General features: G+C 37.8%; 1 protein-coding gene across 5 annotated transcripts in view; it reads left to right on the top strand.

Annotated features, from left to right (window-relative positions):
* Positions 1-13,758, top strand: part of LOC148173651 (homeotic protein ultrabithorax-like) — a 72,796-nt gene extending 59,038 nt beyond the window's left edge. For 2 of the 5 annotated variants that reach the window (XM_088038573.1, XM_088038574.1), the window contains 3 exons: positions 3,541-3,549; positions 7,444-7,449; positions 13,446-13,758. In XM_088038573.1, coding sequence (XP_087894699.1) covers positions 3,541-3,549; positions 7,444-7,449; positions 13,446-13,741 — 311 coding nt within the window. In that variant the 3' untranslated portion in view covers positions 13,742-13,758. Of the gene's footprint in view, positions 1-2,243; positions 2,252-3,540; positions 3,550-7,443; positions 7,450-13,445 lie in introns of all 5 variants that reach the window. The other 3 variants (XM_088038572.1, XM_088038575.1, XM_088038576.1) reach the window with 2 other exon arrangements.
* The last annotated feature ends 2,820 nt before the right edge of the window (positions 13,759-16,578 follow it).

The following is a 16,578-nucleotide window of genomic DNA, read 5'->3' as shown; positions in this document are numbered from 1 at the left end:
TATTGATGGGTTTAGGGCACCCTCCGATTGGTCATGAAGTGTCCAATAGGACAGATGCACTTTTTATTATTCTGTCTATTTTAAATTAGCAAAAGGCGTGCGCTATTGTTGAATTCCACATGCACGCATACATCATATTTGACAGTTTTTAAGTGGAGATTTTGTCCGATTCTGATCGTTTGATTGTCTAACAACAGATGCTTGATTTATTCGCATGCTGTTCAACGGAAAACTAGCCAGTGTGAAATTGAAGAATTCTTGAGCCAATTACAGGCTCCCAAGAAATTTATCCGAGAGATAGCGGCCCTTCAAAATGGAAAATAGAGGAGGAATCATCGGGCGGAACGGGGCTTAAAAGGTACAAAGAACCATCCATTTTAGTGTCAAAGAGGATCATTAAATTTTTGCCCCAGATCTTCTACATTTTATTGGCTTCTATTTAAACGTATGCCAAAAGTTCACTCAAATGCGTTTATTTTCAAAGCTTTCAGGACAGATTTCGAATCTCTGAAATACAATTTTCGGAAAAATCGTCAATTAGCGTCAAATTTTAGTTTTGTCGATTTTATGCACTTTTCTGCAGATTTCTTCATATTTAGCCGTTGGATCTAGATAAAAACTCGTAGTTCTATGGATTCAATCGTCATTTAGCTTGAAATTTCGCGGATTTCTCTACGAATTTTCCAGATTTTATGCACATTCCTGCCGATTTCTCAAGAACTAGTAGTCGGATCTTGATAGAACTTTATTTTTGGGTGCTTTTCTATCTATACTTTGCAAATACAGCCTGAAAAACAAATTTTTTTATAAAGAAAATTGTCATTTAGCTTCAAAATAAGTGAATTTAACGAAAAGTTTCGTTTAATTCAAGCACATTTCAGCTGATTTCTTCAGAATCAACCGTTGGATTTTTATAAAATTTTACTATTATATTTCAACCTCTACTTTGTAAATCGAGTCCTAAAGACCGCCTGTATCAAGAAAACTCGTCATTTTGTATCAAATTTAAGAAAATTTTCGACGAGTTTAGTGGATTTTATGCACATTTTTGTCGATTTCTCTAAATTTAACAGTCGGATTTTGATAAAAACTTACTATTTTATGCACCGTTTATTATATGAAATTGCTAAAATTATTGCAGACAGAAAGATTTTTTTTTATTTTGTCTTGAAAGTGGTGCTGATTTTCTAAATTTCTGTAAGATCGTTATTTATTGCTCTAAAAGAATGAAACTTGGGGAAGTTAATCCTTTGAACCAATTTATTTAACACGCCAAATTTTAACTTTATAGAACAGATAAGACATTTTTTATAAATTTTTGATTTGGGGTGGGACAAACCAAAGATTTTCAATTTTATTCTGAGCTCTTCCACTTTTTTTTTCAAGGCGCTAACAATAAAATTCACTGTTCTATACGCGTTTTTTATGGTAGCAATTTGCAGAATTTTGAACTCGAGAGAAATTTTTGGAAATTTCCATTTTTAGACACGTCCAAAATAAATTTGCAATTTGTCTTTTAAAATCTTGTAACTTTGAAAATTCCAATGCTGTGTTAAAATACAAATTTTTAGACTTATTGATTTTTATACAAAATTGCAGAATTGTTGAATAGTCACAATTTTTAGAAGTTTTCTTCAATGACACGACCAAAAAATGTTGAAAGTGCATAGCTATAGAATGTTACTTGGACATGTAAATTAATGATCTAATTTCACAATTTTTAAAACAAACTATAAAAATAAAGCCTTGAGTTGCAAAAAACTCGAGTTTGGGCTGTGACGCTTCCAAAATTCTTCTTTCAAGTCTCGTTTTTAAGGACTATAGAATTTCAAAATTGTCGATTAGATTCGGAGGTTTTAAAGCAAATGACGTGTTGATGATGAATCCAGCATTCACAGCGGCCATTTTAAGAAGCACACCACTTGTCGCCTGAACAAGAAACGTTCTTCTAAACGATCCTTTTAGATACGCTCGAGTCGGCCGAGCAGATCTTTAATGTGATGGCCGCATATGAGATTCATGACTGGAAATTACATATGGAGAGTGAAACTGTCATAAGATGTAATAGTGCCATCGGCAGGTGATATTATCCGCCCCTTTAATGGGAGATCGGTAGCTTCAATGTTAGATTTATGATATCATAATTGCGAGATTATTGAAAATGATGACGCAGCTAGTAGTTAAAGACTGATGTAAATTGTGCGGAAAGGTGTTTGCCGAAATTGAGGATCGTCTTCATAAAGTTTCCGCGGTTTTCAAAGTAGTCTAAACCGGCACCTCGGGTATAGTCTGGGGTTCTTCCTCTTCCATATTTCCATGGCAGCGTCCATAAATCCTGGGCAGCGTTAATCAAAAGTCGTCCTTTCGTGCGAGTGCATCCGCGTCGGTCGTCGAGTTTCGCGTCGTTTTACAACCGTCAAGAATTTTAATTCTTTGTTTGGTCGAGGAATTTTATTTGCTTGGAAAGTCTGTCGGCTGTCGTTGTGTTGTTCCAGCGGCACGAAGTCGGGACATGCCTGACGCTTGCTTCGTTTTACTTGTAATTGGATTCTCATTTCCGACGCATTCAGAATGGCGATAAAGGTCGGCTTATTCTTTATAACGAACACTTAGAAAATTTTAATTGGCCGAGTCCTTTTTTGGTCGAGTCGCGGCTCGCGATTTATCATCTAGAAATGGTCCGACGTACAGGAATTATTTAATATTATTAAAATATTTGCAATGGCAAAAAGACCGGAACACCAGTTGCAAGGCAGGTGCAAGTTCTTGCGGTCTCAGCCGGTGCCTTCCAGACTGCAGTATTTGTGCAACGGCTGCATTATTTAATTAACTGACATTTTTTAATGCGCACATTAACAACCTCGTCGATCCAGATTAAATTATGCGGTGGTGCCTTTTATAGAATTATACATTTCAAATGTGCAGGAATGGCGTAACAAGTTTCTAATTTTTCCCATGGTTGGATTTATGGGAGTTGGTACTTGACGACTTTTCCTCGGACACCGCCCAGTCACAAAAAACGACAATACTTCTTTATGGCTGCGCCAGTTTGCTGCACCAAAGTCGATATTTTTCCAACATTTTGTCGAGACCGCGCCCATAAATAACCACAAAAATCCAACCATCACCTCATTAGCCGATGTAATAAATCACCCATCATCAAAGCACCTCCTCATTTCCTCCCGACTCTGTCAATTTTCACTCTACGAAGGCACCGCTCGGTTGGTTCATTAGAAACACTTATGAGTACTGTCAAGTACCATGGTACAGTCACGTGCTCATCGCTCCGCCCTTCATTGTTTATAATTATAGGTTGTGGGACATTTGCTAATGGTACGCAATTACGCTACTGTAAATTGCGGTGTAATTAATTGCTCCGTGATTTTCCTTGAATCTGCGGCTGACCATACCATTCTAAGGATTTAACGGATTCTTTCTTACATCACCTCGTCTAATTGCATTCTTGCTTCATATTCCTAACAAGGCGGGTTTTTTGAGCCACTGTGTTTATAGCATGACTCCATGGATTTTTCTTTTCAGATTCAATGAGTAAGTGTAGCGAGCGAAATTCGTCTAATTGAAGGTATGTTACAACAATTTCCGGAACGAAACCACGAGCACTTTCGGCCCGTTTATCTGCACACTTTGACTAAATAGATCCGACTTTCCACATGTCGTTTTTGCAAAGCGTCGCGACGCCACGAGGGCCGTTACTGCCATTGGCCGCCAAATGACTTTTACAATTGCGATATAAGTTATCTCGGAATGATCTACCCCAACGATGAATAATGGAAAAGAACGTTTGTCTCGAAGATGTCGTTCGCGGGGTGTTTTTACACTCATGACTGGTGGCACCTACGTTTATGTTGCTATTTGCATTAAAATCAACGCGGGGAAGTTTTAAGCTGGCGATTTCGCGAGTTTTGGAAATGAGACAAAGTCGGATTTCAGGAGCATTTAGAGTCGTGACAGCTTCGGAGGATCTGCATGTGGAATGTGGGGCGGATGGGGAGGTCCTTTACATATTTTGCCCGGGAGAGGAAATGGGGGAGTTTTGTATTATTTGCGTTCTACGAATTTTCGAGAGTTTTCGACTTGAAATGCATAATTTTTGCCGTCCATTTCATTTTTTGCTACAAAATTTTAAGACGCGAAAACTCAAACAAACGACGGGTTTATTTCGGTTCTGTGGATTCAAGATATTTAATTTGTCTACGACCGTCAAATAATTCGCTTTTAGACAAATAATTCCACGCAATAGTGAAATTTGTCGGCTCTGATTGGCTAAAATTCGTTTAGTTTTGACCATTCTATAGGTACAAGGGTTTTTAAAAAGGGGCGAAGTTAGTTATGAAAAGAAATGTCACTTTATAGTCTGACAATCATTCCATTCTGTTAATTTTTGTGTTCTGTCTTTTAACATACCTTCTAAACATTGCACATGTTAAAATTTCCTATGAAAACAACATGAAAATTTCTCTCTAAAAATTTTTATTAATTGGTCAAGTTAGTTATTTTTGTTTGCATTTAGTTAATTTTGTAGAGTCTACACAAAATACTAAAACCTAATCATAATCATCATAATCACTGTCTTGTAATTTGTATGTTTCTATTTTTTTTAATACTAATTTTTTTTAATAATAATTTTCATTATAAAAATGCGTTAAGTACATATATTTCTATATTTCAACAAAAGGTCGTAGATAAAGCATAGTATTACACTTGCATAATATGACCCTTATTTACTCGGTTGATTTGTTCCACTCAATGAACTACATAATTATTTTTGAAAGCAAGTTATGGTCACTGTTGGATTATATATTTTTGAGAAAAACTTGATTTCTGAAATTTGAGAAGTCATTTTCATTTTTCTTTTTAATTTAATTCAAGTGTTTTTTTAAATGTCATTTTTTTCCTGTTTGGTACAATTTTTCAAAGAGATCAGTATTATCGATATTTCAAAATCCTTAAAATATGCAAGAAAAAATTATTTTCATAAACAAGGTCTTCGGTTAATTAAAATTAACATTATTCAAATTAAAACACACGCCTATTTTCACACTCCACAAAAAACGCTTCACCTGATTGCTCCAATAAATTTTCTTTGATTAATCACCAATTTTCGATGTCTTCTCTTATCTCAACTGACAATTTTACTTTTGATTACGCACTAAAAAGTGTAAAATCTAAATCCCGGGCGCTCATAAATTATTCAGAATATCTCATTTGATAGATAAGCCACTGAATTGACCCTGAAATTAGCCTCTTTCTATTAGTGTTAATTGTAATTATGGAAATTTAATTAGCGAAAACTATTAATTTTTTGTCGAAACGCGACGCCGCCGACGCCTCGCTTTTTCCAGTATTTTTCCATCGTCTGGGTCCGTTTTTTCAAGTTTATTTATTTAAATGCGCCTGAGTTATGGTTTAGTCGGAGATAACCTTTATAAATGGCTTTATAAAAGCTATCTATGCGCTCTTTAAACAGTAAGCACATTTGCATAAACCGGACACCTGTAGTGTTTAATTTAAAACCAAATTCGATTTTTTTCCTATTCTTGTTATCTCCGTCAAGGTGTTGACGTGGACCACGTAAATAATTCATGTTAATCTCGCTCGAAATCGTGTGTTCGTGTTGAAAAAGCGTCTAAAATTTTTGATTATGGATCATAAAACCGGCGGATTTGCACTCTTTACGATTGGTAAAGTAAAATCGTAACTGATTATGGTGGAATTTGAATAATAACGTACAATTCCGCGGTCGAATTTCTTAATTTTCGACTATAAAATATGTAAAAAATCTTCGCCGAACATCTCCATTATATCTCTGGCGAAAAGTTGATGGCCGCGTGATTACCAATCTTCGCGTATAACACTGAGCTGGTTGGTCGCAACTTGGGAGGTCCGCAGCCACATTTCTTTAAACGTTTTATACTTTTTAGCAACCATATACATCATAGATTGAACATACCCTCGAAATGAATAACTCCATTTTGTGTGGCGAGACGGAAAGAAATCCCCGCGAGTGGGTTTGCTTTTTCCGACTGGAAACAGGATCATTCAAATTAGAGGACAATCGGAGTTCTAATTAAGCAGTGTAATACATTGGCGTAATTGCAAATTTGCCATCGATCACTGGTCTCTGTAGACCGGTAATTTACTCCGTGAATGGCTGGTGCTAATGCGATTTGAGCGTCCTAGCAGGATTTTTACGGGATTCCTGCAACTGGGAACTAGTCGCTGCTAATTAGCAGGAGAAATGTAGCAAGAAATTTTTACGGTATCTTGTAAAAGTGGATCAAGTGGAAATATGCGGAGCGGTTTCAATGTGATCAATGCAGAAAATAGTTTTTCGTTTCTGAGAGATTTCCCTTATTTTAATTTCAGAACCCGATACAGCGCCTGATCCACCACAAGAGATAAAGCACAAACAATGCCAATAAATTCAGAAATGCCTGAAAAGAAGAAATAGTGCACGATATCTTTACATCTGATCCGGGTCCTTATTGATTTATCGTGGCCAACATTTAAAAGAATATTTGTAAAAGTATCACGATGGTCTTAGATTCTGGGTGTTATTTCTCTCAGGAGAGGCGGACAAATTCGCTTACGCAACTTTGGGATTTGACGCGATAATTCTTCGTTAGTTTCCGATGAAGCTGTTATGGTAATTCGCGTCTCATGTAATTTGGAGGAGCGTATTGAAATTCATGCGCTAAATAATGATGTAAAATGCATAATGCAATAAATAATCAAGAGAAGGTGGATAAAAATTGAGACTGCAGTAAGAGAAACGCCGCACGAAATCTCTTTGTTCTCGGCTGCAAACAATGGAATGTAAAACAAGCTGAAACCGAGTTTACATGTAATTTTAATCAAAGACCAGAGCAGTAGCCTCAAGTTCAATATTGTAATTGGGTATTATTCGAAAAGGTGCGATTTTGCACACAATTTGCAGGACAACACGGAAAGTATATAGATGTTCATATAAAACTCGCCGCTTTGCATACGGCCGCTGTTTTGCAACTTCACACCCACCTTCCAGGTGGCGATTTACGGCCGCCAACGTTTTTATTGTTTACAACAACTTTACCACAGCGCGGCGGGAATGGGAAATTGGGAGACGGACCATCTTGCCCATTTCCCTCGTTCATCAAAAATAATTACCCTCAATGCTAATCCTGCCGTGTCGTACATGCCTTTCTCGCACGTCCTAAATACCTCCCCATAAATCTGTCGGTTTTCGACGAATGGGCTTTAGATTAACTCCCTGTTGGCACCAGACGATCCTAAGTACTTTTCGTAGTACAAAGCCTACGTTCAAGTTTGGTTGATATCAGATACATGCTTAAAATATATCGTTAAGAATAGCACATTCATCTCTGTCACGGGGGTAAAGCGGCGCAGCCCAAAGACGCGACGGGGTGAGTTATGGGACCTGAGCTTGGGGTGGGTGGGACGCGGAAACAGAAGCGTATTATGGCTGCCGGGTCAGCATGGCCCATGAGGGATTTTCGCGCGGGGTGGAGCCCATGACGCGATTCTGATGAACAAGAATTTTGTTGCTCTCCGGGCGTTGGATGGCAATTAAGCAGCACACGTTTATGAGGGTCGGGGCGTGACCGGACGGAAGCAATAGATGGTCAATAATTCAATGATTTCGTGTGTGCCCTCGCGGAAAGGATGCCACCGCAAAATGCGTGTAGTGCGCACCCCAGATGGTTCTAGTGTAAACCAATGCCGATGGCAAATACATGATTTACGTTTGTTGTTTTACAACCATAAAAGTCGCCCCTAAATTATCCCGCTGAAATATGTCTAATTTGGAACCATCCGTCCATGTGGTTGGGCGCACATGTGGTAGCACCGCAACGTAACTCAGTCCATGGTAATGAGATCCAAGTGACGGTATTTGCGGCGAAATCTCTTATTAAACCAATTAGGAGAATGCATCTGCTGATAAGTTTAACGCTTTTGCTTAACTAATTAGAAATATAACGAGAAACAGACACTCGCACGCTTTCATTTATTTTTTCTGTTGTGTACTTTTACTTCTCCCTCACCGCCTATATCAAGATTACAACTTTTTTATTTTTATCTCACCATTGAGGTTTTTCCAATTAAAAGGAGGACCCCAAGTCCCACGTGGCACCAACAACTATATAAATGCATTATGCGTCCCTAAAATAAAGAAACGCTCTGATATCACAAGGGACATGAATTTTCTAACTTTGCTGCCTATCGGCACAGAGAAAAAGTTATGGCAATTTTGTCTACAAATGTTTATAAATCAATGACAATTTGTGTGTAATCCGGTGACAAGACCAATTTGTGCAATTTAGTTGCATGTGTTTGTTTGAAATGAATTGTTATACTTTTCTGTACAATACATCTTTTACTTTTCTACAATTTTGTTCATTCGTATCTCAATTTATTGTAAAATAATTTCGCACAATGTCGGTTTCAGTTCATTGCACGATAATGAATTTTTAAACCACACTATAAAAATTTCCTCCCCAATATTGTTTAAATATATACAATCATTGCAAAATTTGTTTATAAAAATTGCTCAATTATGTGTTATATTTGTACATAGGATTTAAGGAAAAAGGTGAACAAAAATTGTGCACATTTTTTAAAAACTTTTATTTACTTTACAAATAAAATATTTCTCTAGGGCACATTAATTTAAGATGTAAGGTCGCTACGTAAATGTTCAAGTCTCATGTTTTTCAAAATATTCATTTAATAAACATATCTATCAATGTTTTATAAGTAATTACAAGTTAATTTGACTGAAATCTCAGATTAATTTGTATTTTTGATATTAATTATCATTTGATTTTTAGCATGAGATTTGAAATGTTTCCTAAATGAATTAAAACTATTATAAATTCGCCAACACTGTTCTAAACTACAATGCAAACTATCATTATCCTTTAAAAAATGGCCCTTTCTTAAATGTTTTATATACACATTGATGTCAGTAAAATGTTCATTATTACATTTAAAACAACGAAACATGCTTTATAATTATAATTTTAACAATAAACGAAAAAAAATGTCAATAATGAACGCAATTGGAGCATTTAAATCTAATAAACAATATGTAGTGTAAATGTTGTAAATACCTTTTGATACAAATAGTAAGGCTGTGATGTTGATTCCTAAACAAAAAAAATTTATTGGTTCAATTCTTGGTGTTGTTGACAAATTATCAAAATTACAATTTATTCCCCAAACACCAAATTTGACAAAAAATGCTGACGCGCGTTTCGATAGCAATGCTATCATCATCAGAGCGATGATGATGATAGCATTGCTATCGAAACGCGCGTCAGCATTTTTTGTCAAATTTGGTGTTTGGGGAATAAATTGTAATTTTGATAATTTGATTCCTAAAGATGAAAGTTTTAGACTTGGGACACTAGTTTATTCGAGTTTTTGCCTCAAATTGCTTTTCACCTGAAAAAATATTTTTACTAAATTATAACTTATAAGTTCGCTGCTAAAGTTGACAAAAGAAACCAACTTCTGGGTGTTACATGAATATGTATTGCATGCTTTATGTTAAACCTATCAAACAATTGAATTCTTACCAGAAAATCCAGTTGATTCCATTCGACTAAGCCGTTCTTAATTTCGTTTAGGACTTCATTTAAAAATGCGAGAATTTAACCAAACGAGGAAAAATCGTCAAGATTATTTTACTTACCTACTTGCGTTTATTTCAGTTTGAAAGATCACACCTCTTCTAAGCAACGAATAAATTCGAAGACGACGCAATTCTACAAGGTGTTTATAAATGTTTCTAGCATCAAGCGTGGCTTTGGAATTCCTGTCGTACACTATTTTGCCGCTTTGTTTTCATAGTGAATATAACTATCAGGAAAATTATTCATAATCTTACTTCAATGACGTTTTAATTACGGTTTTGTGCCCAAGTTTTCGATTTTCAGGTTTTAAACTACAACTGGAACAGTGTATTTCTCAAAACTTACTTTGCTTTATGTTTGAGGTTAACTGCAAATGTCAGTTGACAAATCGAAAACCACATTTGTAAAGAGCGGCAAATTTCTTTGACGTTTCATAGCCACCCTTGATGCTAGAAACATTTATAAACACCTTGTAGAAGGTTCAACGATGCACAAACATTATTTCGGTTGGTCTGTACAGATTTTCGAGAAATCCGATTGGATATGCGCACATTAATAATGTTTTCTCAAAAATTATTACTTTTGTTTCCAAACTGCGTTTTTTCTTTTTGCACAATTTGCTTAAAACGAGTTCGCACAATTTTGGCAAAATATTCGATAAGTAATGTATATGAATAAGAAACGTAATTTGTGTTCCAGTCAAACATAATATTGTAAAAAACCAATTCTCTCACTTGGTTTTAACAATTTTACACAATCCGTCGAACTAAAATACAAACAAAACAGCGTTTTGAAAAGAATTAACGCAGTTGGAACGTTGTGCAAAAATTTTTTAGAGCATTTTTCTCTGTGGGGCGATCTTAGAAATTTCGAGTCGGTGGTTGTTATGATCGGGATCGTCTGTTCTATTATGTGAGGATTTATGTTGTTCGTCCGGGCCATTAATGAGCATAAACAGGCGTTTAGAGGAACCGACAAGCTCGATCCATCATAATAAGTGACTTCGGCTCTCACAAAAAGGCGACACATGTAGAAAAGCCCCAAGTCGGTTCGTTGTTCTGGCGTGAGAGCGCCTCCAAGTGGGTGTATGTAAAACGCTGGGGTGAAGTCCAAGAAAGTGGTGTAATAAATCAGCGTTGTTGTTGGAACAGCGGGCAGCTCCCATGTCAGAACGCCAGCCATTTTGAGCAGAGCGCGTCTAGGGCCCCCCGGTGGTACATCGACTTTCTTCTAATTAGTTCGCTCCTGAAAACTAATTCATACGCAACCAACACTCGCACAAGATAAACTGTGATCGTAATTAATAGTCGCAATTAAAACAAAGATTTAATGGTGGAAGGGGGTAGCCCATAATGAAAGCCAAATGGTAGTTTACTAGCGCGGTATTTACGTGTTGCGCATAACTTTACAAGTTTACCTAAGTCCCGGGGCTGTAAACATGTCTTGAACTTAAGCCAGCCACCATCTTTCGCGAAATTAGTAAGGAGGCATCATAACAGGCACTTCTTCGGTCCGACTTACACGTACCAACGCTAAAACGGGGCGCTACCATACACACAACTGCCTAATTTATCGGCAAGGAGCTAAATTTGCGCGGGCGCCCACGTTAAAAATTAAAATATGGTAAATGGGGAGGACTGCTTCCCCGTGCAGACAAGATGAAAGTTTAACAACGAAAATCGATTTGGAAATTTTCGCCTCGGCCAACAATCGCGTTGATTATTGCGTCAGTTCAGTTGTATCTCATTATAATGGGGTTAGTATATTGCCGCAAATGTATAACACATTTAGTTGTAGTTAGTCTCGTGTAAACATGCCCAATTCACGAACAATACAAAATTATGGAGCATCCCTGCAGTCACATTGATTCGGTAATTGTGTTTACATCACGCCACCAGTCTATTCGTTGTCGGGTCCGCAAACTTTACTGTCCCCCATATAAACTGCCAATTCTAGGGTTAGTTTGCGAAGTGGCTGGCAGTAAATAAAATTACCCGCCAATTAACCGACCGCCATGCCTCAGTCAATCTCGCTTTATTAGCTTTGAAATAATTGATCTCTTCGCCGCGCGAACTCTCCAACTTTGGAAAATATTTTCAAGTGTCTAATGATGAGTCTTTGGGCGTCGTCCCTCGTATATTTTTATGAACATACGCGGCATTATATAGGGGTGCGTCGGCCCGTTATCCAATTTAACACAAACGCGCACCCCAAATTTACCGTACTGTAAATAACTTAGGCATGTCGTGGAAGTAATATTACTTCCACTTACTGTTGCATGGCGAATAAGAAGAAGGGTAGAGGATCCGTCCGAATGATTTGTCGTCGTATTTTTGCGAGTGTATGCAGGTTCTGCGAGGGCCGTTGGAAAGAGTGGCGGCTCCCAATTAAACCGAGAGCATAAATCCTCGGCGAACGCGCTCTGGCAAAGATGGACGGCATCTGCCGAATAAGCGAATAAACAGATGAGGTTAAATAAGTTCCGGAATATCGGGATTATATAACTTCCGAGGCAAAAAGTTTGTGCTGCCCTAGGGCTAAGGCGGAAATTTACTGCTTCTGTTCAAAGTTGGGATGAATTGGATGCGAACAAAAACAATGACGCGGAGACTTCATCAAATCACGCGATAACATTGGTAAACAGACGTAGTCTTAAAGGAAGTGGACACTCTTATCTCCAACTTCCTTCAACCGGATTCTTCCTCAAGTGGGTTAAACTATTCATGATGTTCATCGCCCATTATGAGCGTGTAAATCCATAATTTTATCTACTTAATCATTCACTGGCTGTAATAACTAAGTACCTCGTTGTAATTACACGCCTCGCTCTTAATGTTTCGCTAACAGTCGCCTCTTTCTTTCTCATTCGTTTGAAACTAGCCAAGTGGATAGAGGAGGTACGATTAAAAATTCCGGGCACTGTTATTACCGGATTGTAATTATATTAGAAAATTTCGTGGTAATTATGTGAAACCGGTTGGTGGGCAAAACTAATCACAACATCCTTGGGTCGTTCAACCAACGAATCGCTCCGCTTCTGTATGCAAATATTTACCTGCAAATCCCCTGCAACAATGAAATAATAATGGTTTCACCGCCAACCATCCCTTAACCTAAACCAATAGCACGACGGCATTTGCGGAGGAGTTTGCGGTCACGTGCATCTCATTATCCAATTACGAGTCTGAGCCCATGGGGTAAAAATCTGGTCCGATCCATCTCGCAAATTATTGATTCTCGTGTTAGATATTTGCGATGTTGATGGTATCTCGTTCGATAGATATTGATGGACCAGCGAGCACCCGTCGATACCGTCTTCATTACCTTCGCCGCATGTTCTCGTTTTACATATCTCGATGCACGAAGATTACTAAACGACTTTTAATGCGTTAACTCATGCTATTAACGAAATATGCTCCATCGGGGCAATAAAACGTATTCAAGTAGCCCCAGCGTCTAGGGAAATATCTCAATCAGCCTCCGTGCACGCAATTATCGATTGGGTCGTAAACATCGCCGATTCTATGCAAAAGCTCCCGATAAATTAATACCATTCTTATTAATATACGAGGCGTACGCGTTCGTTTATCCAGACAAATACACCCATTAATAACCCACGGCTTCCAAAGTCGGAGATTAATGGTGCCAGAGGTGAGTTATTTCGTTGGGTGAGTTATCTCGTCCTTGGATGATAAGCCTATCTTCAGTGACGGGTTTGGAACCTCAGGGGGCCAATGGAAGCCCGGAGACCCGCCCAAAGTCCCTAGCATTCAAGTCTCTTGGTTTCAGGTGCGAACGGACTTCGACGGAGAGGCCGCCAGACGTACACCCGCTACCAAACCTTGGAGTTGGAGAAGGAGTTCCACACCAACCACTACCTGACCCGGAGGCGGCGGATAGAAATGGCTCACGCTCTGTGTCTCACGGAACGACAGATAAAAATATGGTTCCAGAATCGGCGAATGAAGCTGAAGAAGGAAATTCAAGCCATAAAAGAATTAAACGAACAAGAAAAACAAGCACAAGCTCAAAAAGCTGCGGCGGCGGCAGCTGCGGCAGTGGCTTCTCAAGTGGACCAGAATTAGTGGATTACTTCGGTGTTGTTGGCGGATCAGCATAACTCTTAAAACAAGGTGAGTTCTTAACACCTCGTTACATAAATAAGCTTACTTACTATTCAAATGCGGATTTGCGGCTGCGGTTTCTTCACCGCGGTAATAATAATAAAAGGGGGTTGTGTCAATAATGGATTACCTTCATCGAACGACTTTGTTTACAACGGGGGAAGACCGCTTTACGACCACACTATCGGGACTCATCAAACATAACAGTTTTTGTTGGAATTAACAATGAGGCACGTAAATATTGTAAAAATGAGCTCCCCCAAGAAGTGCCGCAAAAAGAAAATTAAGATAATTGTGTTTCCATTCGGCTATTTGTAATGCCTCTGAATTTATGTACGGAATTTTAGTGTTTAATCTTCGAGTGGAGAAAATCCCCTTGCGTAATTACTTGGCGTGAGAGATGGCGCCCCGGTTGCATTCTGGCAAGCGTTCCGTTCCACCATACTACCCCTCCAATGTTTCATAATTGATCAATTTAATTGCATTTCTTACACTATACCGAATCCAACTCCTTGGGACCAGAATTCTAATTAAGAGCCCCATTCTAATAATTAAGCTCGTACATTACATCAAACTCTAAACAATTCTACAATTAAAAAAATTATCACATTCTCTTATAACTTCATTAAGCAAAAATCCGGTCCCATATAATCAATGTCTTTATATGCAATGAATTTCAATTATGCCACTGATAGCCATCTAGTCATAGCTCATTAAATTCAATAATTATCTATTGATAAACAAGCGCTTAAGGAACATGTTTGCGCTTTTCGAATAAAAAATTAATTATCTCTATTATTTTGTCATTGAATTTTATTACAGTTGAAACAAAGCAGCACGTAATTATAGTTGTAAATATCGAACGGAAACTAATAAAATAATTAACTAATTATTGTTAAATTTATGGAAAAAACTTGTCTTCCGTTTATTGAAATGATGACAGCTAATTTAATAATTATATAATAAATATGTAAATTTGTTTATATTGTATAAGAGTATTAATTGCGTTATTTATCGCGCTTTTTTCGCAAGTTTGGGGGCAAATTGGACTCGGGCATGCAACCAACAATACAGGGGATCATTACAGGCGGTGGAAATCGAAAATCTTGGATTGATTACAGTCGCGACTAAAATTATTTGGTTCTTCAATATCACTGTCGTTTAATTGGCCGTTCGTGCACATTAGCTGTAATTTAACCAACATTTTTAGCTGCCGACTGTACATATTTTTTTTACTGAAATAGAAAAATCGAATAAAAAATATTGTGGATAATTTTGAAAATTTAAGAGCGTCATTAAACTTTAGATTGTGATGTGAAGTTAGAAAACTATTTTTTTTGTTGTTTTTGTAGTATTCCCAAATGGAATCTTGTGTTTAAATTTTCAGGGCTTTTCTTTATTGCGTTTTAACTGAAAAGAAACTCGATAAGAAGCCGAAACTTGAACCACGAAATTTCCAAAGTTGCTTATCAACAAAAACTGCTGTTTTACCACAAGGGCGTGAGAAATCCCCTGGCCAAATTAAACAGAGCTTTCGCGGCATTGTGGTGCCCTCTGTCGCCCCTTTCATTAACATTCTCTTAATTGCTTCGTTCATAAATCCGTCGCAGTGTCACAAAACTTTCACTTTTCGAGTTTCGCTCAAATGGAAACAACAGCAATGTCGTTTTTATTAAAAAAAAAGTATCAAAAAAAGGCGAATAAAGCAGATCGTAGGTCGTAACTCTCGTAGGCCGTATAGCAACCATTAAATTGGTTCTGAGGCCGGCTAGAATAGTCGTTAAACTGTCGGAGTATATAGTTCGGCTACTAGGGCCTAGGTGGCACTGCGTCGGTCAAGGCTCGCTGCGATATTGAAAGCCGATATTTACTACCGATGTTTACTTGGATGAGGCATATAATGTGGGCTTTGGTTTTTTGATGCAAAAAAAGTTTTCACGTGGATTTAGTTCCCGTGGGTTTGGGGTGAGTTTTTTTTTAATTTACAGGGCGTGTCGTTGTTGTTGTTTTACAGTTTGGATTGAATTGGTTCCCATAAGTCCAGATTCAAACCCTTCAGGGACAGGCGACCCTAAACGGTCGTTTTCCTTCGCTTCTATCGTCCGTTTTATTACAAATCTCTAACAAGTGCCTTTGAAGTCTACCAGAGGGGATTGGCTCCGTGGCAAACGAACGATTTTTTCTCATCGTAATTACGATAAAGAAACGCGCCGACATTCACAAATAAACTAAATATGACTAACGGCCAATAAAGGCTGAGTATTTGTTGATTCAACAAACTGATGTAGTAAAGCATGTAAACATGCAACCGTAATACGAGGGACATTACGACTTTACGACCACGTTTACAGGTCATAAAAATCAGTTTAACTACCGAGAAGTGTGTTAGGCTTTTATTACATGTTACTTCTTCATTCTGGAGGTTTATAGCGTGTCACTTTTGAGTGTTCTTTAATGGCTTTTTAAGTGGGACATTAGATTAGCCATTGATGGGCTATCTTATCGGGGCTCGCCATTCATCAGCTAATAATTAAAAGGCCGTAAAATTTTCGGAAGTTTTACATAAACAGATGTACCTCCGTTTTATTACTTCATTTACATTAATGTCTTTGTTACACGATTTTACGACCGGTTCTTCCTTCGGCGACGCCCAACGGATATTTTATGAGTGATTTTTCACCTTTTACAATGTTCTGACACGATTTTGCCGGTTTATGACCAGATAATATTTATGGTTTGTTAGAACAATTCGCCGATTAGTGGCCGCGCATTTTTCCACTCTTGAGATGCGGCGCGAT

This window comes from Gnatocerus cornutus, chromosome 6 (assembly GCF_029298725.1).
Source record: "Gnatocerus cornutus isolate USDA-ARS CGAHR chromosome 6, icGnaCorn1.1, whole genome shotgun sequence".
Lineage (NCBI taxonomy): Eukaryota > Metazoa > Arthropoda > Insecta > Coleoptera > Tenebrionidae > Gnatocerus > Gnatocerus cornutus.
This window is presented reverse-complemented; position numbering and strand designations above follow the sequence as displayed.